The sequence below is a fragment of the Daphnia pulex genome, chromosome 3, assembly GCF_021134715.1.
Source record: "Daphnia pulex isolate KAP4 chromosome 3, ASM2113471v1".
Taxonomy (NCBI): domain Eukaryota; kingdom Metazoa; phylum Arthropoda; class Branchiopoda; order Diplostraca; family Daphniidae; genus Daphnia; species Daphnia pulex.
Genome location: NC_060019.1, coordinates 992,955 through 1,017,328, shown reverse-complemented (window position 1 = coordinate 1,017,328; position 24,374 = coordinate 992,955). Strand labels below are relative to the sequence as shown.

At 42.0% G+C, this 24,374-nt stretch overlaps 2 protein-coding genes and 1 long non-coding RNA gene across 7 annotated transcripts; all 3 read right to left on the bottom strand.

Annotated features, from left to right (window-relative positions):
• Positions 1-103: 103 nt before the first annotated feature.
• Positions 104-9,843, bottom strand: LOC124190871 (cadherin-like and PC-esterase domain-containing protein 1). 2 transcript variants are annotated; one of them, XM_046583750.1, is made up of 17 exons: positions 9,732-9,843; positions 9,373-9,522; positions 9,147-9,306; positions 9,030-9,073; positions 8,724-8,956; positions 8,506-8,662; positions 8,237-8,382; positions 7,761-8,171; positions 7,524-7,701; positions 7,285-7,408; positions 6,171-6,310; positions 6,015-6,100; positions 5,735-5,869; positions 4,933-5,028; positions 4,610-4,850; positions 4,057-4,207; positions 104-234 (listed from the first exon to the last, which is right to left on the bottom strand). In XM_046583750.1, exons 2-17 carry the CDS (start codon positions 9,484-9,486, stop codon positions 227-229), a joined length of 2,424 nt encoding a protein of 807 aa, XP_046439706.1. In that variant the 5' UTR covers positions 9,487-9,522; positions 9,732-9,843; the 3' UTR covers positions 104-226. The 2 variants fall into 2 exon arrangements, with proteins under 2 accessions (XP_046439706.1, XP_046439707.1); XM_046583751.1 differs by lacking the exon at positions 9,732-9,843 and adding an exon at positions 9,588-9,663.
• On the bottom strand, positions 9,828-24,228 carry LOC124190869 (isoleucine--tRNA ligase, cytoplasmic-like). Of its 4 annotated transcripts, XM_046583745.1 has the most exons (21): positions 24,084-24,228; positions 23,674-23,798; positions 23,287-23,594; positions 23,016-23,204; positions 22,826-22,954; positions 22,603-22,751; positions 22,123-22,538; positions 21,666-22,064; positions 21,466-21,604; positions 21,223-21,399; positions 20,948-21,160; positions 20,694-20,887; positions 20,535-20,637; positions 20,253-20,468; positions 20,032-20,190; positions 19,830-19,967; positions 19,630-19,767; positions 19,423-19,559; positions 19,235-19,358; positions 19,003-19,175; positions 18,593-18,927 (listed from the first exon to the last, which is right to left on the bottom strand). In XM_046583745.1, the coding sequence occupies exons 2-21, from the start codon at positions 23,790-23,792 to the stop codon at positions 18,714-18,716; spliced, it is 3,834 nt and encodes a 1,277-aa protein (XP_046439701.1). In that variant the 5' UTR covers positions 23,793-23,798; positions 24,084-24,228; the 3' UTR covers positions 18,593-18,713. The 4 variants fall into 4 exon arrangements, 1 of the variants encoding a protein (XP_046439701.1); XR_006873138.1 differs by lacking the exons at positions 18,593-18,927; positions 19,003-19,175; positions 19,235-19,358; positions 19,423-19,559; positions 19,630-19,767 and adding exons at positions 9,828-9,968; positions 10,265-10,900; positions 10,981-11,095; positions 11,164-11,301 and having other exon boundaries at positions 24,084-24,219; XR_006873137.1 differs by lacking the exons at positions 18,593-18,927; positions 19,003-19,175; positions 19,235-19,358; positions 19,423-19,559; positions 19,630-19,767 and adding exons at positions 9,828-9,971; positions 10,279-10,900; positions 10,981-11,095; positions 11,164-11,301 and having other exon boundaries at positions 24,084-24,219.
• On the bottom strand, positions 11,388-12,227 carry LOC124190884. Its single transcript, XR_006873146.1, has 4 exons — positions 12,081-12,227; positions 11,784-12,008; positions 11,565-11,722; positions 11,388-11,496 (listed from the first exon to the last, which is right to left on the bottom strand). It is a non-coding gene; the product is annotated as an uncharacterized LOC124190884 (long non-coding RNA).
• Positions 24,229-24,374: the final 146 nt, after the last annotated feature.

The window sequence follows — 24,374 nt, the reverse complement described above, 5'->3', positions numbered from 1 at the left end:
AAAAAGTTTTAGACGTGGGGGAAAAATCAAAGTTTTTGGGGTTTTAGGCGGGAGACAATTTTGTTTTGCTGGACACTGGGAAATAAAAGAAGTCTGGAAGGATCATGGCACTCGATGTAAATATCCGACGGGTAGCATGATAGCAGCAGCAATCAAAAGCGATTGGCAATTCAATTCCAATTAGACGATATCCAATTTCGACTGTGATAATCTCCCTCCTACAGTTTCATCGGCCTGAAAGAAGATAAAAGAAAATAAAATAAATTACAGCGTCAAGTTCAACACCCTTTTAATGAATTCATTAGCATAATTATGCCTCTTGTGTTAAAAACATCAATTGACCAGAGAAATGTTTTTCTTTTCCTCTTTTGTTTGTTCAAAGTCCAGTTTGATGGATGACCGCAGCAGATTACACGGATCATCCGAGCACAATGTTATATTTGTAATTCAATCTCGGATTATCTCTCACTACTGGTAGCGTGGAAGCCGCCGCACACATCTAATAGATCAAATCGCTTTCGACTCTTGTCTCTTTTCTTTCTTTCTTTCTTGATTTAAAAATGAAATTTTTCTTTTGTTTTCATTTGAACAAAATGGACACGCTGGGAAATGAATTATTCATTCGTTCCCATATTCGGGTGTCAGCACGTCAACTCAGCAGCTAGCACGTTAAGACAAAAAAACAAAACAAAAAAGAAACACTTTTATATTCTTCTTCTTCTTTTCGAATCTTTAAAAAAAAAAAACCGAAAAATTTCCATCGATGTTTTTGTTTGTTGGTTCTATTCCGGAGGGATATCACGCAAACACACACAAGACAACCGGATGACCATCAGCCCCCCAAACTATTTTGAAATAATAATAATAATAATAAATCCTAATGCAAATTACCGGTGATTTCCTTGTAGAGATTCCGGGGGCCTTCAAAAACAAACAAACTCATACACACACAGACACAGACACACACGCACAGACACACTGGTATATCGCTAATAATAATCGGATTAAAAGAAGAAATGTTCTTCCTGTTTTGTTTGGTCGCTTCACTCTTTTTCTTTGAAAATTTTAAAAGAAAACGAAAAATGTTTTTGTTGTTTTGTTTCGGTTGTTGTTGGGAGTTGTAAGAAGCGCGTCTTTCTCCGACGGTGCCGACACAGAGACTCACGAGGGAGGGCGATTTACGGATCGGATTTCCACAGCAGCAGCAGCAGCAGCAGCAGCGGCAAGGTCTGCCGGGGTCTCTTGTAGGCAACAAGCTCCTCCCATTACCCTACCTCCTCCCAACACTTTTTTCCAGACTCCTCCTCTTTCGCCATGTCCAGCCAAAAAATCAAATAAAAAAGGAACCCCGAAAGGTATATATACAACTCTGCTGGTGCTTGTTGTATATTCTACCTTGTCTACACCTTTTTTCTTCTTTCTTCTTTCCTGGTTTTTCAGTTAGAAAAAAGAGCGGCTACCTGTGTGTGTGTCTGCCCGTCCAGAGTGTTGCTGGGACAACGGCAGAGTCCAGTGGTGGTGGTGGTCAATGCCCCCTGGTGGCGCGATGACCACCTCCTAGAGGAACCCCAGAAAGTGATTCTCTTCTTCTTTTCCTCTCCACACCAAATACAATAAATGTCAATTGTGTTTGTTACCTCCACTCGACAAACCCGCGCGGTGCTTCTTACTCCCCCCCCCTCCCCAAACTTCTTTTGACAATCACCGACGAGTGTGGACAAAACAAAGAAACAAACTTGTTTGAAAAATTCCCAAATGAAATTCAAATTTCCCGCCAAAATTTCAATTACAAATTTTTGAAATCAAAATGAATAATCAAAGGGTTAACAATGATTTCCGTGGTAGGGGTGTGAGATATATCTCACGCCGACCATCAACATCATCATTGCTCACCTAAAAAAAAAGAATAATAGAAAATTGTTCCTCCTCCTTTTTAATGAAAGGATCGGGCCGACGTTCCTATCCAGCGAAATGTGTCAAAGAACACACCGAATCCGTTTTGTATTTTTTGAACAAATCTTTTTTTTTCCCTATTATCGGCGGCTCTATAGTCTATTTGGTTTTTCTCTTTCTCTCTACCAACTGTACAAATGGAGAGGCTTAGTCAGAAAAATGATCGATCTTGTCTTTTCGTTTGACTTTTGTCCAGTTGAAAGAGAAAGAAAAGAAAGTCCGATTTAAAAAGAAAACGTTAACGAGGATCAATATAGACTAGTTATTTTCTTTTAGCCATTCAAAAGAGGAATAGGATTTCATATAGGCGGTGGGGGTTGTTTCTCAAGTGGTCGGTCAATAGTTCAACACATTTTTGCATTTGTGTGTTGTCTACCGACCTTATTGATTGGCTCAAAAAGGGGGGAAACACACAAGTGAGCCCTTGACCCTGTTTGACCTCCCCTGGGTGCTGTAGAGGATCCTGTAGAGGATAGTGTCGGTAGTAGTATACACGGACATGATAGAAAGAGACAACAGGTAAAACACACCTACAGATGAGGGGCGGTGGCGGCGGCGGCGACGGACGAATTTCCCATTTTTTTCGATATCAATTCGTTCCGTTCCAGAAAAACCTCAACTTGCCCAAAATAACATCAAATGACGACAAATGGAAAACCTACAAATGTTTGGGGTCGACTGTTATTCACTTGTTTTCTATTTATTTTCAGGCTATAATTGGATGTTGTGACACTGTGGCTCCTTGGGCGATATCCCCAGCGCCCTGTAGGCAACACCACAAAGGCCCCCAAGTACACACTGCTGGCCGAGTGTAAAAAACATTGGCGCTACTCTCTTCACATAAATAAAATGGTAAAACCTTATTTAGATTTGTTCTCGTTGAATAGAATTCAACCAAAATAAAAAAAGGGGGGCCCAGCAGAGAGAAGAACAAGGACGGGCGAAAAAGTCGTAAAATAGTCGAGAGATCGTGTGAGAGAAAAAACACACAGCCACCTTCTAATTTTAGACGACGCACTAACCAAAAAAGAAAAGAAAGAAGAGGGTCAAAATAATAAAAATGGCCAACACAGAGAGGGGAAAAAAAAGGTATCGGTTGTGTCTCTTAACGACCGCCTTTCACCCCCTCCTATTTTTTCCCCTGGACCTCAAAAAAAAATAAGAAGAGATTTTTTTTTTCAATTACAAAGAATTTGTAGGGAAGTTAATTACAAGGACGGACCGCGCGCTGGGCCAAAACTTGAGAGAAAAAACACTAAGCCGATAGATGGTGTTATATACTATATATACCAGGTGTACCCCCTTTTTTTATTTTTTTGGTCGAAAAATATTTCGCACCGGACGTGGCGAATTCATCACTCGAACGCCAAAAAATAAAAATTCCGGAATTTATTCGTTTTCTGTTTTTTTTGGGGGGGATTTTATTCCACCCCGTGAAAAATTAGAAAATTCTCGATTGATCGACTCAAGTTATTTCTCTAGCTACAAGAGAAATTGAGGGAATGACCGGAATGTTTAGTCAAACACGACCAAGTTGTGTGTGTGTGTCGTTGCCGGGGCAGGTCCCCATCCATCACGACACGCCGACTGAATGCGTCGCTTAATGAGACGGACGCTCGTTTTTTTTTTTCTTTCTTCCATTTTGAATAATCGCTCTTGACTTTTCGGAAGATGCGCGTCGTGACCTATTCTCTCCCCCCTCCTCCTCCTACTACTACACCGGAGAATTACCAGCGCCATCCATCACGTTCACAAAAAATGGGAAAAAAAAGCTTTTGAGCCGGCCAGAGTTCATCGGATGAGGTCATCATCGGCATCTTCTTCTTTGATTCAGCTTCCACCCTCTTATATAAGGATGAAGCGCATCCAGCGTGATAAATCCTCCCCTTTAAAAAAATATTTTCCTCCGCACGCGCTTGATAACCCCTCACAAGGAGCCGACTAATGGACCAACCACCACCAGGTGGCTGGCAACAGATTAACTCTCTACCAGATCCATCTGGATAATTCGAGCCGCTTTTTTCCAGACGGTTCGGTTCGGGGATCAAAAAGGTCAACTTCCGATTCATTCCGGAACTATTAAATTAATTCAATGTATATTACCGCGACAGATTTGATCGGCCAGGATCTCCGTGTAGACTTGATTGATGGGGCCCTCGATCCTGAATCGAGGCGGCTGATGGCTCCTTGGCTGCTGGGCGAGGTCGACCGCATCCGCATCGTCAGCCCAAGGGCCGCCGTCCGCTTCCGTGATCTAAATATGCGCATAAAGAAATAGAAAAAACGGACAGGACGAGTTAGCGAAAAATGAATTAAACAAAAAATACGGGAGATTCTTACACGAATTGACATCAATCCCTTATACAAATAGCGTAGGGGAGAAAAAGTAACAAATGGAAAGAGAAAGGAGATCATGATGGATGGACGGATGTGGCGCATAACTAACTAATCCGCATTCTTGTCTCAACCGCGGGAAAACATTCCAAAGTCATGCCGAGCATTCTCCCCTTTTATTTTAAATCTTTTCTTCATTATTTCTTAAACTTTTTGAACAAAATTGTTTATTTCATTTTATTTTATTTCCTTTTTATTTTTTAAAAAAGGCAATAAAAGAAATTGAAATAAAAACTTTTGGTTTTTTTGGGGGGACTTGTACCTGATGGAAATGGCAGCGACAACGTCCCGGTAGGAAATCGCGGAAACGGGCGGCCGTCATGTTCCACGTGTCGACAGTGCGGAAGCCGTAGTGGAGACGGGCCGTCTGCGATAAGCGGGCCAGTCGGCGGGCGGTCGAGACGAGCTCTTTTTCGCGACGGCTCAGCGCCCATGTCACGTCTGAATGAAACAATCCGGCGCCCGCCATTTTGATCACCACCGCCATGCCCGACAATCCTTCCCTAGATGGAAGAAACCAAAAAAAAATTCAAATGTTTAAATTTCGCGCGCAAAACTAAACCAGAATTTTCTTTAGTTATTTACGTGTCTAGAACCTGGCGGATCGTGTCCAGGTGCTCGACAGACATCCAATCCAATCCGCCAACCACCAGCGTCGTGTCACTTTCATTGGCTTCCGCTCTGTCCACAAAAAAATAAATCAAATTGACGTCAAGTTAAATGATTTGAAAAAAAAACTGGTCAAAATTATTCGACATATTTCTGCCCAGCAGTTTGCTGCCTCATCACGCTGGATGAGCAATCGAAGCTGGAGGAGACCCTTTATTCGGTCGAATAAAATATTTTGAAAAAAAAGCGACGCGCATGATTCCTCCTGGCTGGGGGGTCTTACGGATTCCGCATGACGGCCATCGAAGAAAAAGGTTGGCCATCCTCCTGTATAGTCTGAAGAAAGAAAAGTGCGCTTGTCTCGTTCCATCAGAAGGAAGAAGATGATGCTCGCCTGATTCTCAATGGCGCTCTCCTGTCAACATCCGCCTCCATCCAATTCGGCCATCATTCAATTTTATTATTACTGAGCTATTATGGTGGTAGTTGGGAAAGGATCTATTCTCTCTCTATTGTTGGTAATGTGCACACAAACCCTTCTTTTCTTTCCCAAATAAAAAAAGGCCATTATGACCATGCCGGGCCCTTTTGACTGTGTGTGTTTACAACACAAAACAATCGACAAGAGAAAGAAAAATCTTCTTTTCTGTTTTAGTTATAAAGGGGATTATAAGAGAAACTGTGTGGCTGTGCTGTCATCATTGATCACGGCCGACGGGGCGTGATGGATACAATTCCGAGCTTTGAGATTCGGTAATGTTCACTGCTATTCATATACCTGCGGAGCATGTGGGTGAGCGTCTGCTGGAGCGAAGTTCTCGACGACATCCAGAATTTGGGATAATAGTCAAAGTCGAATTGTGTCTGACCGCCAATGTTGGCAAGACGGTGGCGATAACCGTGCCACTTTGTCCTGGAACACAGCACGGAACAAAAACAAAATAATAAAAACGACCAATTAACCATGGAGAAGGGAATGGGGAGCACAATAGGAGAGCAGATATGGCTCCTACTACTACTACACCAGTACTAAATAGCGTATAGAGACGACACAATACCTGTCAGACGTCGTTAGCCAACCGTCTAGCCGTTCCAGCAGCGATTCCATCATGCCACGGTTAGTTGAATCTCCGACAAATATCAACTAGGTAATAGATTTCGATGGAATTACATTCAAATCTGATTATTTTCCAAGATTTTAGGCGGCAGCAGACCTTGCGGTGTAGTAGACACTGCTGGAGCTCGGACGGGCTGTAATGAGGATGGCGGCATACAAACGGCTGCCAACGAGCTCGGCTCCAGTAACAGGATCGTTCCAGGAGGCAGGAAGAGCACGGAATCATCCAGGCGCCTTCTTTATATCCCCGCCAAACACAAAATAGAAAAATTAGTGGATTGTAAAAAAACAGAAAAGGGTAGAAATTGAATTAACTTTAATAAGACTTGTAAGCTCAAAACGTGAAGGAGGAGCGGTGACGTCATTGAGAGTAATTTATACCATTTTCTACAAGACTACCCCCCTATTTTTAGGGGCCGAGTCTAATTGGGGGGTCTCTGTGTATGTGTATACGTGTTGTGTGTGTACTTGAATATGTATATACGTCGCGGCGGGCTGTCCGGTCAAAAAAATGGCCGCCTTTGTCGTTCTCGCTCTCCCCCCCCCCTTCTCAATTTTCGCATTTTCACACGAGAGGCGAAAGGAGGAGGAGGAGTTAACTATCGATATATCTCCTCAACTCGGTCCGCCCACAGAAAAGAGGCGAAAAAAAATAACGTTCCAAAAAAAGTAAAAAAAAAGAATTCCATGACAGTTCCATGGCAAATTGCAGGGGGGGACCTCTTCTCCTATTTAGGGATGGGGCGGAGAATGAACGGAAATGACGTCATAAATTTGTCAAATTGTTCAGAGTCTCTTCTTCTTCTTTTTTTGGCCTTTTCTCACACGAAGAGTCTAATTGGTTGTTGGAATTCACGCGTTCCATGACGACATTTAACACTCTGTAAAAAGCCAAAAAGTGACGGGTTTGAAATAACTTTGCGGGCCCCCCCCCCTCGCTTCTGTTCTGTGTTGTTGGTTCTTTCTTATATTTCTCTTTACGACTGGCGATGAAATCCGTTCCAGAATGAAAGATACGACGAACAACCGAGTTCCATAAAAAAAACAGACAAGAAAAATAAAACTTTACTTGATTTATGTCCGATAATTTGTTAAAAGGAAGAAAAAGAAAGAAAACACAGCAACAAACGATTAAGTCCTGTTTTCCCTACTAGGATTGATGACTGCGCAATTTGGCTTCTTGTTGTGCCGACTGGGCACTAAAAATTTACCTTCAGAGTTGCCAAAAGGGCAAGTCGGCAGCCGGTTCCAATCGGTCAAAGCCGAGCTCCAATTGCCGAAGGGTGATGCTTGTAATCCGCATTCCGGCTTCTCCTTAAACCTGAGACTGCATTCCTACATTTTGGGAAATATAAATAAAAAAAAAGAAAGAAATAGATATGAAAAATGGTTGAGGAAGTGAATAGCTAAAATAGTTGATACAGAATTCCTAGAAAATGTATCAGTATACTTGTTCCAGGATGCAAACAGTTTGATGATTGGCATGAAATGGAAGTGGATTATCTTCTCTGGTTAGGCGTCTTATCCTGAGAATGTAGATAATGGGTCTGATTTGTGGATCCTTGTTTCCTATTTCGATTTTAAAGTCATTCCAGTCCAGTCCAATGCTGATCTCAAAATGGTTGGATCTAGTAACAATAGTTAGATAATCAAAGCATTTAGTTGCAACATAGAATTTGATGCATACCTTTCACTTTCGAATAAAGCATATGCTGCAAGACCGTTTAGCACCACTTTGAGATTCAACAAAGTTGTTTCATAAGGCACAGTTGCAGTGTAATGAGTCCATCTGGGTTGAAAGGCAGGCTCAAGTTTTGTGGATGGAGTGATGATGAGATTGGTTATTAGACCGAATATTTCTTCTGGGCCATAAAGGTCTTCATTCAGGACTGGGCCAATCTCATTTACAGTAGAATGTGAATGCCGAAACGAGAGATAATTAACAGCAGTGCTTATGGTTTTATGCAGAAGTAGTTGAAGAGAATGTGGAGTGGATTTTGAACGTAATCGTTGCACGCTGTCGTGCATTCGAAACAGTTCCAAGCCAGACGATTTGGGCATGAAGTCTGCTGCCAAAATCTGTGATACTTTGTCACGACTAGAAAATGAAATTCACGGTGACTTTACAGAAACATTAAACAAAAAAATTGTTGCATTTTTCACCTGATAACACGTTTGAATTCATCGACGACCGGGAACAATTTTTCCACGTGCGCCACTAATAGTCGAATCCACCTAACGGCAGAATCGTAAACTGACTTATCGAAGAAAGAGCGCCCAAATTCTTCGAAAGAGTGAAGCCAGTTCTCCTAAACGTTTAATCACGCATAACTTTTAGAATTTATCGGATTATCGACAAAACACAAATATTCCAACTGTTGGTATTTATTCAAATAAAAAATAAATAAAAAAAAAAATGTTTAATCGCAAACCTCGTCAAGCAAGAGCATTCCATTCTGGAAGACGTAAACTTTCACGGGATTAATCGATTCAATTAAAAAAAAGAAACGAATGATGAAAGTTGCATTTTTAAACCGGATTGCATTGTCGTCTGACATGGGTACAATCATAGTTTGTTTCCCCGAAAACCTACGCAATAAAATGATAATTACAATAAATCAATTGGGTAGTAAAAAAGAAGGTCAACAACCGTTTTATCCGAAGTGCTTGGTAAATTTGCAGTGTCGTCATTGTCCGACTGGTGGTTTCCGGTGGATGAAAACATCGCCACGATTTGTTCAAGCTAAAATCATTTGTGAGAAATTCGTCCAAATGGTTATCAAGATCGTAGCAGGATTCCATCCGACCAGTCACGTTGCGCAACGCCAAACAGAAAGAATTTGCATAGGACGAAAGCTCTTTCAGAATTCTCCTCAAAACAAGCTATCAGAATTGAGAAATGTTGATTGGATTTCGTTAAACAAAAAAAAAATTTACATATTTTAGAGTCTATCACTTGGGAAATAGTTTGGTCCTCGTATTCCCGACAGCTTTGCTTCTCTACACGCAATCCAGTTGATAAATGTCAGCGAGATAATAACAATAATAATATACAAAATCGGTTAATTTATACTTTGACGGTAGACGGTGAACAAAGAGCCATTAAGGCCATATGAGGTCTTTGGAGCCAATAAGCCCAGGCTTAGCAGCAATGAGACATTCCATCGATCGTGATTTGACGACTGCATGGCAGGGTTGTGCATCATCTTCCATTCACAGAACTTCACATCGTCCTGGTTTCATTTACATACTTAATCTGATTCATATCTCATTTTAATGGCGATAAAATTTCACTGCACCTCGTCACGAATGAACTTCCCGTTGAACTGCTGAGCCTCTCTTCTCGCCACAAGAATAATTGTGAATAAACTGGAGACCGTCAGTCCAAGAAACAGCGAATAACATCTCTTCATATTCCAATTCTAGAAAACGTTGAGAATCTCCAAAACCTTTTTTTTAAGAGATAAGATCAAATGTGAGATTACATTGAAACAGCGGGTATAGCCGCTCTTACGAACTATCTTCAAGTGGGGCCGCAAGATTATGTAGACTAGGTTCCTATCTACCACTCGACTTTATTTTTGTTTTTAAAAATCTGAACGACTCAGAAATACACGTTAACCACCTAGAAAGTAGAAATACACTAGCGCAATCTTACCGTGTACTGGATTGCTATGGGATCAAACTCCACGCTGTAGCCGGTGATAGATATCGTTAATTAGGAATAATGTGTTAGGAAGCACGGCGGCGGAGCTCCAATTTCAAAAGATCTTACAATTTATTCACCATCACGCACCCATCCGTGTAGCATATGAACAACAACAAGAATGTAGACTTCGCTGGAATGTTAGTTACTGCCGGCTATAATCCAGTCAGACGGAGAAAATAAGGTAGTCTACTAAAAACAAAACAAACAAGTATTTGGAGCAAACCACTTGACTTGTCAGGAAAATAAAAATATGAATAACGTCATAACGGGAATTCAATCTTTTTGCACACCCAAAAAGAAAGAATTATGAGCAATGTTTACAAATAACTGGAATCTCTTAATGCCTACAATATCAATAACTATCTATCAAAATATTTACACTAATTCAGTAAACAAGCATCCAAATTTTTAAATTTGGATTGATTACTCGTGAAAATCTTAAAAACCAAATTAAAGATTTAAGTACCAAAAATAAACCTTACTCAAAATAGGTTACCTAGTCAACTTGCTTGGAAATCGGTAAAGTTCCGTAACAGCCAACACACTGGCACGAGGATAATATTTGTTTCAAGATGCGCTCTGTGTAGTGTATCGAGTAGAACTGACGCCGCGGCGTGTCAGATCGCTCTTTAGGGGATTTGAAAGCAAGCGCCGTCTCTAAATGAAAAGCACAAAAAAAAAAAAAAAAAAATGAAGGGCGCACTTTCTAAGCCCTACAATCAATTCAATTAGTTCAAAATAACTCCTGCAAACATTGCATGCAAATTGGGAGACCATCAAACACTTTATTGTTTAGTGTTTACTGATTGCCTCAGCCTCAGATATGCCCAAGTACACAGCAATTGTGACAATATAATGTCACGCTATTCTTTAAGCCACCAACAATTGTTTCAGGTGAATCAAAGTAAATAGACTTTCCCTTGTTAGTGTTTCCCTTGTCCAGGCTTTCAAATTTCACTGGCTGCATTTTCTTTTCATCGGAGGACAACTTCTTCGATGTCGAGTATATGGCTCCGGTTTTCCGCTGCATTTCCTCTGCAGAGCTGAACAGTGGAAATCCCGCAGGATTCTCCAACAGGACCGTTCCCATTTGCCGTCTAATTTGACATTAAACAAATCTGCAACAAAGATAAAACAGAGAGCGGTTAAAGAAAATGGTTTTAACCCGAGATTTTGGTTGGGTTTGGTTTCTCTCGACCTGTAGGAGCCTGGGTGGCAAAAAGAGACTTCTTGCCTGGAGGGACTCCGGCTTTTGCTGCCCAGTCGGCAGTGAATCCTTCTTGAATGGTCAGCACTAAATCTACACCTTGCATCTGCAATTTAGAAATGAAATTTTAAATATCGCATAATTTATTAATAGCTGTGAAAAATAAATTTATACCTTTTGTGATTTGTTGATGAGGACTTTTGTCCCCGACTTCTTGGTTGATGCCGATCTCCATGGAACTTTAATGGCAGTCTCCATGTAATTTGAAAATCTGTCGACAACATCTGCTACGTTTCCGGTAGGAGGAACCACCTGTTACAAAACCACGCGTTAATGTAAGGCTTTACAAGCATTGATTAATAAAAACAGTGATACCTCAAAGAAGACGCTGACGGCATCAGAAGAAATTACATGAGCTTCCCTGCGCTGTTTTTGACCAAATTAATCTCGGGCCAAACCTTCGTCCTTAATGCTTTGACCTTGGACTACATTTAACAACACCAACACCTGTGATTGCATCAGATTTAAATAATCAATAAAACAGCCCAGAAAATATTTCAAAACCAAAAGCTTACGTCTTTTCTGCTTGAGTCTCATATTGGTGGGCCTATTCAGCAGCTCCGTCACAATTGAACTGGTAAAACATCTGCAAATCCTCTGGAAACCATAACATTTCCCAAAACATTGATCTGACCTTCGGTTAAGAATCCTTGGAGCTGTTCATTGTCAGGGACTAATTCAATCGAATAATATACTTAAGTTAATGCATGCAATCATATTACTCAGTAAATAACCTTGATTGCAGGATTTGCAGCCATGACAGCCTTGAATTGGCCTTCAAATCACGCCCCAGTGTGATGATCCAGCTATGCACGTAAACACTAACTCCAAACGTGTTCTTCTCGGTGGTCAGCTTGAGAGGACGGACATTTAACTCTTTCAGAATGTATCGTTGCAAGTCCTCAATTCATCCAACGACTCTGCTCACGAAGGATAATAATCACTTCCGGCAAAGGGTACTGCGAATTGTTTGAGAGTGATAATCAATGACTGTCAGAGTGTCAGCGATTGAAAATAAAAAACGATCGAACCTTGATGGGCAGAGTACATCGATCACGAAGAACACGTCCAAGTTCAATCACCAGTTCACCACTTAAAATTAACATCAGACTTAAGAAAAATTCGTCTGCTACAAAACACAATATTGCCACAAAATAATGATTTTCAACATTGCAGCAGAGGCATTGCTGCCAGAGCTATAGCTCTGGCAGAGTGATAGAGACTAGTCAAAACTCCATAAGCCGCCATGAAAAAAATGTTACTAGTTCACGTAATCACGTCCAATTTTTTTTTCACAATTTCAGCGAACTGGCAACTTCAGACGTTAGCCAAAAGCCAACTCTATTGCTGTATTTTCGTACGTCACGTTCTTTTTGTAAGTGTGGTACTAATTTGCCAATTGCTGCCGTCTAAATTTTATTTGCCAGGGTAGGAATAACATATTGTTTTTAGTTTGGAATTCAATTCCGGTCAATTTTAACCGACGTATCTCTGTGTTAGGTAAAGCTAAGATGGCGGAAGCAAGCCCAAACCCAACTGTCTTTGTGACCTGCATTGACGATAGTATTCTTGGACGTAAACGCACACAGCTAAACTTTTGGGGTAGAAAGGATCAAAATCTCATGCTTCAGATAGAGGAGAATCTTGAAAGTATCCGACACCATCGGGATCAAGATCCCGGCACAGCTCAACCAGCCCCGGTCCAGCTGCTCAACCAGCCCCCCTCCCTGGTCCAGCTCAACCCCCCTCCCCCATGGTCCAGCTCAACCCCCCCCCCCCCCCCTGGTCCAGCTCAACCCCCCCCCCCCCCCTGGTCCAGCTCAACCAGCCGATGTTTTTTACGAGTCCGAGATGCCGGACCAACCCCAAATCCTGGAAAAAGAACCTGAAAAAGCTGTAAGTCGAATACCAGTAAGGTATTCTATAAATTAAAAACCTTACCTAACCTGTTTTTAGTTTGGAATTCAATTCCGGTCAATTTTAACCGACGTATCTCTGTGTTAGGTAAAGCTAAGATGGCGGAAGCAAGCCCAAACCCAACTGTCTTTGTGACCTGCATTGACGATAGTATTTTTGGACGTAAACGCACACAGCTAAACTTTTGGGGTAGAAAGGATCAAAATCTCATGCTTCAGATAGAGGAGAATCTTGAAAGTATCCGACACCATCGGGATCAAGATCCCGGCACAGCTCAACCAGCCGACAGCGTGAAACGATTGCGTTCAAAATCCACTCCACATTCTCTTCAATTGCTTCTGCATAAAACCATAAGCACTGCTGTTAATTATCTCTCGTTTCGGCATTCACATTCTTCTGTAAATGAGATTGGCCCAGTCCTGAATGAAGACCTTTATGGCCCAGAAGAAATATTCGGTCTAATAACCAATCACATTATCACTCCATCCACAAAACTTGAGCCTGCCTTTCAACCCAGGTGGACTCATTACACTGCAACTGTGCCTTATGAAACAACTTTGTTGAATCTCAAAGTGGTGTTAAACGGTCTTGCAGCATATGCTCTATTCGAAAGTGAAAGTTAGGCACCAAATTCGCAGTAATCAGTGTCCATACGTTGCAACTAAATCCTTTGATTATCTAATGATTGTTTCTAGATCCGACCATTTCACCGGTCCAGCTGCTCAACCAGCCCCCCCCCCCCCCTGGTCCAGTTGCTCAACCAGCCCCCCCCCCCTGGTCCAGCTCAACCCCCCCCCCTGGTCCAGCTCAACCAGCCCCCCCCCCTGGTCCTGCTCAACCAGCCCCCTGGTCCAGCTAAACCGATAACACGATCCGGCGAGATAATTTATACCCTTAATCAACCCTACTATATAAACTGTACCCTTCTACATGTAACTCTCTGACCCTCCAATTCAAATTTCAATGTTTTACACAAAGTTTGCTGCTGTTTTCACAACCACAAGTAGCAACGGGCCAGACTGTTAGATTTCAGAAGAAACCCAGAATTAACAATTGAAGTCTTTTGCATTGATTCCGGAGAAGTTCACACAATATTTTGGGGATCTCTACGTATTCTGCACCTTTGTGGACATAAGCAGAGCTAATAAGAGATTTGCCTCCTGCAGCAAGCAAATTCACTCTTGCCGACTTGACTCCCACTTACAGACTTGGATTCTTTATGCAGAGAGTCAACCAGCCCGCTGGTCCAGCTCAACCAGCCCGCCGGTCCAGCTCAACCTGCCCGCCGGTCCAGCTACACCACCCCGCCGGTCCAGCTCAACCCCCCCCCCCCGCCGGTCCAGCTAAACCGATAATATGATCCGAGGGAATCATTTATACCCTGAATCAACCCCAATATATAAACTGTACCCTTCTACATGTAACTATCTCTCGCTGTACTCCCCTGACTGGGCACACGTCGAATACATCGGTCTACATCTTCACACAGCTAAACTTTTGGGGTAGAAAGGAGCAAAATCTCATGCTTCAGATAGAGGAGAATCTTGAAAGTATCCGACACCATCGGGATCAAGATCCCGGCACAGCTCAACCAGCCCCGGTCCAGCTGCTCAACCAGCCCCGGTCCAGCTGCTCAACCAGCCCCGGTCCAGCTGCTCAACCAGCCCCCCTCCCTGGTCCAGCTCAACCCCCCTCCCCCATGGTCCAGCTCAACCCCCCCCCCCCCTGGTCCAGCTCAACCCCCCCCCCCCCCCCTGGTCCAGCTCAACCAGCCGATGTTTTTTACGAGTCCGAGATGCCGGACCAACCCCAAATCCTGGAAAAAGAACCTGAAAAAGCTGTAAGTCGAATACCAGTAAGGTATTCTATAAATTAAAAACCTTACCTAACCTGTTTTTAGTTTGGAATTCAATTCCGGTCAATTTTAACCGACGTATCTCTGTGTTAGGTAAAGCTAAGATGGCGGAAGCAAGCCCAAACCTAACTGTCTTTGTGACCTGCATTGACGATAGTATTTTTGGACGTAAACGCACACAGCTAAACTTTTGGGGTAGAAAGGATCAAAATCTCATGCTTCAGATAGAGGAGAATCTTGAAAGTATCCGACACCATCGGGATCAAGATCCCGGCACAGCTCAACCAGCCGACAGCGTGAAACGATTGCGTTCAAAATCCACTCCACATTCTCTTCAATTGCTTCTGCATAAAACCATAAGCACTGCTGTTAATTATCTCTCGTTTCGGCATTCACATTCTTCTGTAAATGAGATTGGCCCAGTCCTGAATGAAGACCTTTATGGCCCAGAAGAAATATTCGGTCTAATAACCAATCACATTATCACTCCATCCACAAAACTTGAGCCTGCCTTTCAACCCAGGTGGACTCATTACACTGCAACTGTGCCTTATGAAACAACTTTGTTGAATCTCAAAGTGGTGTTAAACGGTCTTGCAGCATATGCTCTATTCGAAAGTGAAAGTTAGGCACCAAATTCGCAGTAATCAGTGTCCATACGTTGCAACTAAATCCTTTGATTATCTAATGATTGTTTCTAGATCCGACCATTTCACCGGTCCAGCTGCTCAACCAGCCCCCCCCCCCCTGGTCCAGTTGCTCAACCAGCCCCCCCCCCCTGGTCCAGCTCAACCCCCCCCCCTGGTCCAGCTCAACCAGCCCCCCCCCCTGGTCCTGCTCAACCAGCCCCCTGGTCCAGCTAAACCGATAACACGATCCGGCGAGATAATTTATACCCTTAATCAACCCTACTATATAAACTGTACCCTTCTACATGTAACTCTCTGACCCTCCAATTCAAATTTCAATGTTTTACACAAAGTTTGCTGCTGTTTTCACAACCACAAGTAGCAACGGGCCAGACTGTTAGATTTCAGAAGAAACCCAGAATTAACAATTGAAGTCTTTTGCATTGATTCCGGAGAAGTTCACACAATATTTTGGGGATCTCTACGTATTCTGCACCTTTGTGGACATAAGCAGAGCTAATAAGAGATTTGCCTCCTGCAGCAAGCAAATTCACTCTTGCCGACTTGACTCCCACTTACAGACTTGGATTCTTTATGCAGAGAGTCAACCAGCCCGCTGGTCCAGTTCAACCAGCCCGCCGGTCCAGCTCAACCAGCCCTCCGGTCCAGCTCAACCAGCCCACCGGTCCAGCTCAACCCCCCCCCCCCCCCCCCGCCGGTCCAGCTTTACCGATAACACGATCCGGCGGAATCATTTATACCCTGAATCAACCCCAATATATAAAATTTACCCTTCTACATGTAACTATCTCTCGCTGTACTCCCCTGACTGGACACACGTCGAATACATCTGTCGCTTCAATCTGGCTATTCATTTACTGTAAGCGGCGCCTTACAGAATTGCCTGATTTTCCTTCATGCGTTTCTCGTGTAAGTGTGCAATGCAGGCCTAATGATAGATATTTGTGTTTTAAAAGATTCATTTTGTGTTCATGACAGATTGCTGAATCACTTGTGCACAACGAGGAGACTCTCTTTGTTGTTGAACTTAACCCTTTTTCAGCCGTAGGGACTTCCGTTGCGAGATCCTCTGGAGATTTCTATTGCCTTTCGGGACAAAGTCCTATAGGGAATTCTATCTTAATCCTTGTTTACGTGGCGTCTAGAAGTTAAAAACTTTTATTGGCTCACGTCGATAAAGGGTTAAAGAATCTGGATGCTTTTTTGGCCAATTTGAAAAATTTCGGGTTCAATTCCTGTAAGATCTCTTTTCAGAGATGACGATGAGCTATAGCTCCAATTCCCAGCCACCTTTATTGTATGCGGACTTGAAAAATCATGTCGGACATTATGGCATTCTCCGTTATGATAAGTAGGCTACCTTTATCGTGTTTACATAAAGAACGAGATGAGTGTAATGCCCCGCGGCAGCCCTGCCCACTCTATGATGGCCGCCGCTGAGGACGTCACAACCGGACAGCATGCGGACTCAGCAACCCCCGAGTCCACACCTTGTCCCAGCCGGACCGGCTCTCACGCCACCCCAGACCAGCCGCCGCTACAGCCTTGACCGGGCACTATGACGGCCCACACCAACCTGCAGAGATGCTGACCCGGCGATCCCGTCATGTATAAACCGTCGCTTTTCCCTCTCTCTCGCTCTCTGCTGTAAGCTCTCTTGCCCGGCACTCTCTCTCTGTTGTACCTACTCCCTCTTGACCCACACGTCAATACAAGTAGCTCTTTAGTACTCAACATCGTTTTCTTCTCTGTAAGGAATCCCCACCTTACATGAGGTACAATGCGGCACAATGTCGCTGTTTAATTAATTGATTTCAGCAAAAGTGAGCGTGTATCTCGAGATCGGTTGTTTGCGCCTGTTCCAGAACTAACGCTTTTTTATAAATCACCCATTGTAATTCCTTGTAAAATGCAGACTGCAGCTTCAATTACGCTTCTCCAACTGTGGGCTGTATTTTTGGAAAAGTCTTTTTTTTTCTTAAGTTTGAAGTGAGGAAATCTACTTCGAAATGTTACAACGTTTCTCTGACCAGCGATCCATGCAATACTGTTATTGAAAAAGCTCTTTCTCTGGAGATGAGTAAGAGAAGTATTATTGAATGTTTCCTTATTAAATAAACTTATAATTTATATTGTTATGCTCTAGGTTAAGAGTCGAGGTTCGCTGATTTTATGAAGGCATTTTGGATTCGAACTGGATATTGAAATTTAATTTACTGTGCGTTTTTTTCTGTATTTCAAATTCACCTAGAAACTTTACAGAGAAAATAACTTTCTTTTTAAATAAGTAGACAAATTTGCAAAATTAGAAAAAGTTGTCCCTTCTGCTTAGTTTATTTCAATTATTAGTGTGGTTCATAATCATAGTACACACTTCTAATTTTTTATATTGACAGAACGAAGGAAGTACCTATAAATATATAAAAATGTAGTAACTATCGAGAATTAAAGGTAATGCATCAATGAGAAGTTAATTCTCAGTTGATTCTGAATTGCATAACATAAAATTGCTGCATGTTTTCAATATTTTGTTAGCTATTTTTTTACCCATGACGTTTGAATTTATCAACGTCTGGAATCTCAACGTCAAGAACTATTATTCCACTTTTACTACTAATACTCGAATTTACCTCACGGCAGAATCGTGAACAGATTTTACGAAAGATATTTTTCGAAAGAGTGAAGTCTCAATTCTCCTCAATGTATAATCACTCATAACTTTTACAACATCGGATTATCGATTAAACACAACTATTTTAGCTTTTGGGATTAGATATTTGGGTAAAGAAAATTTTTTATAAGACGAAAAAGAAATATTGAACACAAACCTTATTTCGTCAAGCAAGTGAATTCCATTCTGAAAGACTTTCATAGATTATATTTAATCTTCGAGAGTTCCGTGACGGCCTACACACTGGCTCGAGGGTAATATTTGTTTTAAGGTACACTCTGTGTAGGGTATCAAGTAGAACTGAGGCGGGGGCGTGTCAGATCGCTCGTTAGCGATTTCAAGCAAACCCCGTCTCGAAACGAAAAGCAAACTAAAAAAAAAAATGAAGGGCGCAAACCCTACAATCAATTCAATTAGTTAAAAATAACTTCGGCAACTATTGCATGCAAATTGAGAGACCATCAAACACTTTATTGTTTACTGATTGCCTCAGATTTGCCCAAGTACACAACAACTGTGACAATATAATGTCACGCTATTGTTAAAGCCAAAAACAATTGTTTCAGGTGAATCAAAGTAAATAGACGGTCTTCCCGTGTAACCCGTCCAGGTTTTCAAATTTCGCTGGCTGCATTTTCTTTTCATCGGAGGACAACTTCTTTGATGTCGAGTAAATGGCTCCGATTTTCCGCTGCATTTCCTCTGCAGAGCTGAACAGTGGACATCCCACAGGATTCTCCAACAGTACCGTTCCCATTTTGCCGTCTAATTTGACATTGACAAATCTGCAACAAAGAAAAAATACGAGGCGGATTAAGAAAATGGTTTTCACTGAAAGATTTGAGATGAAGAGACATTACCTGCAAGCCGATCCATCGATGGATGGTGTTTGGGCAGCTGCATCTTCAGCTGTAGCTGGAACAACCGTTAGCGTCGTGCCAGCAAGTTTGGAAATATCCGTAGCCGCATCGAGAGTCACACCGGAACTCTTGACCGTGTACGGTCGACCATGCAGACCGAAAACCGTAGCAGCCTAATAATTGATTAATGGTTATTCATACATGAAATGCAGTATGGATATTTCAAAATTACCTCTTTCACAAGTCCTTCGAAAGAGACGAGGGATGCTCCGACAGGATTGCTTAGTAATATGGTTCCGTAGGATCCTTCAATGCCATAACCTGATTTCAGGCCTTCTAAGCAAAGATTAACAAAGCTGCAATACAAAAAAAGAAACATTTAGATTTCAATTATGTTTTCAAAAATGAATTATCAATTACGGCGTAGATGGTTTCCCTCGGCCTGTAGGAGCCTGGGTGGCAACCAGAGACTTCTTGCCTGGAGGGACTCCGGCTTTCGCTGCCCAGTCGGCAGTGAATCCTTCTTGAATGGTCAGCACTAAATCTACACCTTGCAACTGTAGTTAAAAAATAAAATAATTTAACTCTATGAAGTTTATGAACAGTCGTGAAAAAATTCATTGTTACCTTTTGTGATTTGTTGATGAGGACTTTTGCACCCGACTTCTTGGATGGTGCTGCTCTCCATGGAACTTTAATGGCAGTCTCAATGTAATTTGAAAAACTCTTGACAACATCGGCTACGTATCCGGTAGGAGGAACAACCTGTTAAAATAACCACACGTTAATGGAAAGCTTGAAGGAGTTTATTAATAAAACAGTAATACCTCAAAGTAGACGCTGACGGCATCAGAAGGAGTTACGTGAGCTTCCTTGCGCAGTTTTTGGACCAAGTTAATGGCTTCTCGGGCCAAACCTTCGTCCTTCATGCTTTGGTCTTGGACTACATTCAACAACACCAACACCTGTCTCACATAGAAAAATTCAATAAAAAAAGCCAGGAAAATGGTTCTTAAACAGACAACTTACGTCTTTTTCCGCTTGTGTCTCGTATTGCTGGGCCAATTCAGCAGCTCGGTCACCAGTGAACTGGTAAAAGATCCGCAAATCCTCTGGACCCATCATGTTACCCAAAACATCGATCTGACCTTCGGTTAAGAATCCTTGTAGCTGCTCATCCGTCAGGGTCTAATTCAGTTCAATGAATAAATTTTAGTTCATGCATGTAATCACATTACGCAGTAAATAACCTTGATTGCAGCCATGACAGCCTTGAATTGGCCTTTGAGTCGCGCTCCAATGCGGTGATCCGGTTCTGCACGTAGACTGACTCCAAAACTGTCCTTGTCGGTGGTCAGTTTGAGAGCACGGACATTCAACTCTTCCAGAATGTATCGTTCCATAGTCCTCAATTCATCCAAGGACTCTTGCTCACGGAGGATAACAATCACTTCCGGCAAAGGGTACTGCAAATTATTTGAAAATGATAATCAATAACCGGCAGCGACAGAATATGAAAAAAACGATCGAACCTTGATGGGCAGAGTGCGGCGATCACGAAGAACACGTCCGAGTTCAATCACCACTTGCATCCGACTCACGGCATTTTCAATTTTGACATCAATCAAATGTTTCCTAATAAAAATGAAGCATTAGTAAATGTTGATTACTGCTTGTAGAATTTTTAATACTTTGGTTCAGGCGTAGAAAGGAAATGAACGGATTCCGTCGTTCCGGCTTTCTGGTTGGCCACTAAATGACGCAAGTTGCGGTACATCAATTCGGTCAGGAAGGGCGTGAATGGGGCCATAACACGGATCATGGAAAACAAGACACTGAAAAGTGTCTGCAAGGCGTGATGACAATCGTCCTTGCCACCATCTCCCTAAACGACCAAATGACAATTAATCTAAGGTGTTGTGAAAATAAACGAAAAGATTTTTACCTTTAGTCGCTTACGGTTCATCCGCACGTACCAGTTGGTCAGGTAGTCTACAAACCGGACAAGACGAGGAACAACAGTGTACAGCCGATAGGCAGCCATTTCTTGGTGGACGAATAGCAGCAAGGACTGAGTGTAGGAAATGATCCAGCGATCCATCACATTCGTTGACAAATTAGAGGCCTCTTCTTCATAAACGAATTTAATTCCATCTTCCTGTAGCCAAGAAAAATGCATCAATATCAAAATGTCTAACAATATCTAAAGAAAACACTTACGCGCTCGAGACGTTCAAGATTTTGGACAAAGAATCGGTAAGCGTTGTACCAGGGTAGGAAAACGTCTTTGATAATATCTCGAACACCTTCCTCTTTGAAGCGCAGATTCTCCGCACGAACAACTGGGGAGTTGATCAAGTAGAGACGAAGAGCATCAGCTCCAAATTTATTGACAACCTATAAAAGTCGAAAAAAGTAAGTTAAACCATTTTGTTTAGATAGAAAAAGAAAAAATAAACTTGCCAGCATTGGATCGGGGTAGTTCTTCTTCTTCTTTGACATTTTCTGGCCGTCACTGGCCAACACCAAGCCGTTGACAATCAAATTTTTGAACGGTGGTTTATTGAAGAGGGCAGTCGACAAAACCAACAGCGTATAGAACCTAAAACAGCCAAGATATTATTCGTTAAATGCCTACCTCAATTTACTATTAACAAACATACCATCCGCGTGTTTGATCAATGCCTTCGGCAATGAAATCGGCAGGGAAACAGTCCTCAAATTCTTTCCTGTTTTCAAACGGGTAGTGGACTTGAGCGTAAGGCATGGATCCAGATTCGAACCAACAGTCGAAAACCTCTGAGACACGTTTCAAGGGTGGCCGACCGGGAATTTTGGAGGGAATAGTGATGCCATCAACGTTCTCGCGATGCAAATCAGTCAATTCAATGCCCGTGAGTTCTTTCAACTCGGCGATGGATCCGACACACACCACCTCTTCGCCATCTTCCGACATCCAAATGGGAATTGGAGTGCCCCAGTAACGGTTGCGACTGACGGCCCAATCTCTGGCGTCACGCAGCCAGTTGCCGAACCGTTTTTCTTTGACAAAGTCGGGCACCCTAAATACAATTCATATGGGTCAACACGCAGTAACACGAAATGTATAACGTTTGTTACCAATAAGTTTTCTGGTTGTTTTCCAACAGCTGTTTGGACATTTGCTCCACACGGATGAACCAAGAAGGAACAGCACGGTAGATAAGGGGTGTTTCAGAGCGCCAGCAGAAAGGATAGCTGTGCTTTACGGTGCCGGAATTCACCAATCGGCCACAGTCTTTCAACATTTTGATAATGTTCTTGTCTGCATCTTTGACGTGCTGGCCGGCGAAATCAGTAACTGGATCAATGAATCTTCCTCCATCATCCACAGGACAAATCATCTCCTGATCTCTTGAGATAATGCCAGCTGCCAGGCAAACTCGGTAATCGTCCTCACCAAAGTATGGGGCTTGGTGAACGATACCAGTGCCGGATTCGTCGGTGACGTAGGAATCCGTTAAAACTTTAAATGCTCCAGAGCCGGAAGTCTTCAACTGTAAAAAAAAATCATGATTTAAATTACGACAGAATTTAATTATCTTTTAATTTCATAATTACGCTGGCAAAGTAAGGGAACAGTGGCAGATATGTTTTTCCCTTGAGAACTTCTCCTTTGAATCGTTCCACAATTTCGTATTCTTCTCCAGATTTGAAAAGTGCACTGAGACGAGCTTCCATCATGATGTAAACCTTTTCTGTTGCTTTTTCTATCAAGAAATATGGAGAATAAAATTGTTTTAGGTTTTACTTTATTTAATAGTTACAGTTGTCTTAAACAAACCTTTAACTCGAACATAGTCCAGCGTGGCGTTGACGCAAAGTGCAAGATTACTCGGCAGTGTCCATGGAGTAGTGGTCCATGCGAGAATAGACACTGACGGCTCATCGTCAAGCGGGAAGCTAACAATTACTGTATTTAAAAGACAAGTAATTAAGAATGGCTTGAATGTAAATAGAAATATATGATTTACCTGCCGGATCAACCACTTCTTTGTAGTTCTGTCCCGACTCGAAGTTGGACAATGGAGTACTACAAGCCGTCGAGAAAGGCATCACTTTGAATCCACGGTAGACTAGCCCCTTCTCGAAGAGTTGCTTGAAAACCCACCAGATTGATTCCATGAACCACGGGTAAAGGGTTTTGTAGTCATTCTCGAAATCTGAAACACAAAACATTGAAAAGATGATTTAAAAAATAGTAATTGAAACAAAAGAAGTTGATAGAAGGAAATTTTTACTTACCAATCCAACGTCCCATTCTGTTGACAATGGTCTCCCAGTCCTCTGCGTAACGCATGACAATCTTTCTGCACTCGGCGTTGTAATTGGCAATTCCCATTTTCATGACATCTTCTGGGCCTTTGATCCCAAGAGTTTTGTCAATTTCATATTCAACTGGAAGGCCATGTGTGTCCCATCCAAAACGCCTCTCAACATGAAAACCATTTTGATGAGCATATCGGGTGACAATATCCTTGATAGTTCCAGCTAAGATGTGCCCATAATGAGGAAGGCCAGTAGCGAATGGAGGTCCATCATAGAATGTGTACCTATGATAAGTAAAAATAAAATCAAAATGTTAAATTTGTAATTTTTAAGATGCAAATTAAATGGATTGATTTGCATTACCTAGGTTTCCCTTTGGACAATTTCAAACTGGTTTTAAATGCATCAATTTTCTTCCAGTATTCCAAGATTTTTCCTTCTTCCTGAGCAAAATCAATTGATTCGGGAACTGGTTCCACCATTTCTAACTGTAAAAAAAAGTGTGCAGAAAAATGTCTTTACATTTCGTAAAAAACATATGATGGACTGTTAACATGGTATCAATTTCCTACTTGTAAAGAGTTTTAACCAAGCAAAATAAACGATTCTGTAAACTTACAAAGTGCCACATAAACTGTTTTTGACACAATAACAAGAAAAACTGGTATTGAGTTCACATTGCTGACATAAGGAGCGATAAATTTGATTTTCTCATCAAACCAAATACTTCTATGAAATAAACTAAATGCATGCAATGATAACTTTATAATTACCTAAAAATAAATGAATCAATCCAAGAAACAGTAGCTTATCTATCTTCCACGAGATTTCCGGCTCTTGATCGCTGAATTGCTGAATTTTACATCAGAATTTCAAGAAAAATTCGTCTGCTACCAAACGCAACGTTGCCACACTTTCAACATACGTATTTCAAGGGCAACGTGAACAGGAAAAGAGGAACTGATGAAGGAGGCTGGGAGGGGAAATCACGAAACAAAACTCAACAAATCACGATATCTTATTATCTTACATTGAAAAATGCATAAGCTCTTTAATTGTGTCTC

Bases quoted from the DNA above. Each gene is read 5' to 3' on its own strand.
- LOC124190871 (XM_046583750.1), bottom strand. From the start codon at position 9,486: ATGAAGAGATGTTATTCGCTGTTTCTTGGACTGACGGTCTCCAGTTTA. The intron at 8,957-9,029 runs GTGATAGACTCT...CAATTCTGATAG, and splicing joins AGGACCAAACTATTTCCCAA to CTTGTTTTGAGGAGAATTCT. The intron at 6,101-6,170 runs GTCTGCTGCCGC...TCTATTACCTAG, and splicing joins AGTGTCTACTACACCGCAAG to TTGATATTTGTCGGAGATTC.
- LOC124190869 (XM_046583745.1), bottom strand. From the start codon at position 23,792: ATGGTGGAACCAGTTCCCGAATCAATTGATTTTGCTCAGGAAGAAGGA. The intron at 20,191-20,252 runs GTTATTTACTGC...GAACTGAATTAG, and splicing joins CTGTCATGGCTGCAATCAAG to ACCCTGACGGATGAGCAGCT. The intron at 19,359-19,422 runs GTAATTGATAAT...TTTGTATTGCAG, and splicing joins CGAGGGAAACCATCTACGCC to CTTTGTTAATCTTTGCTTAG.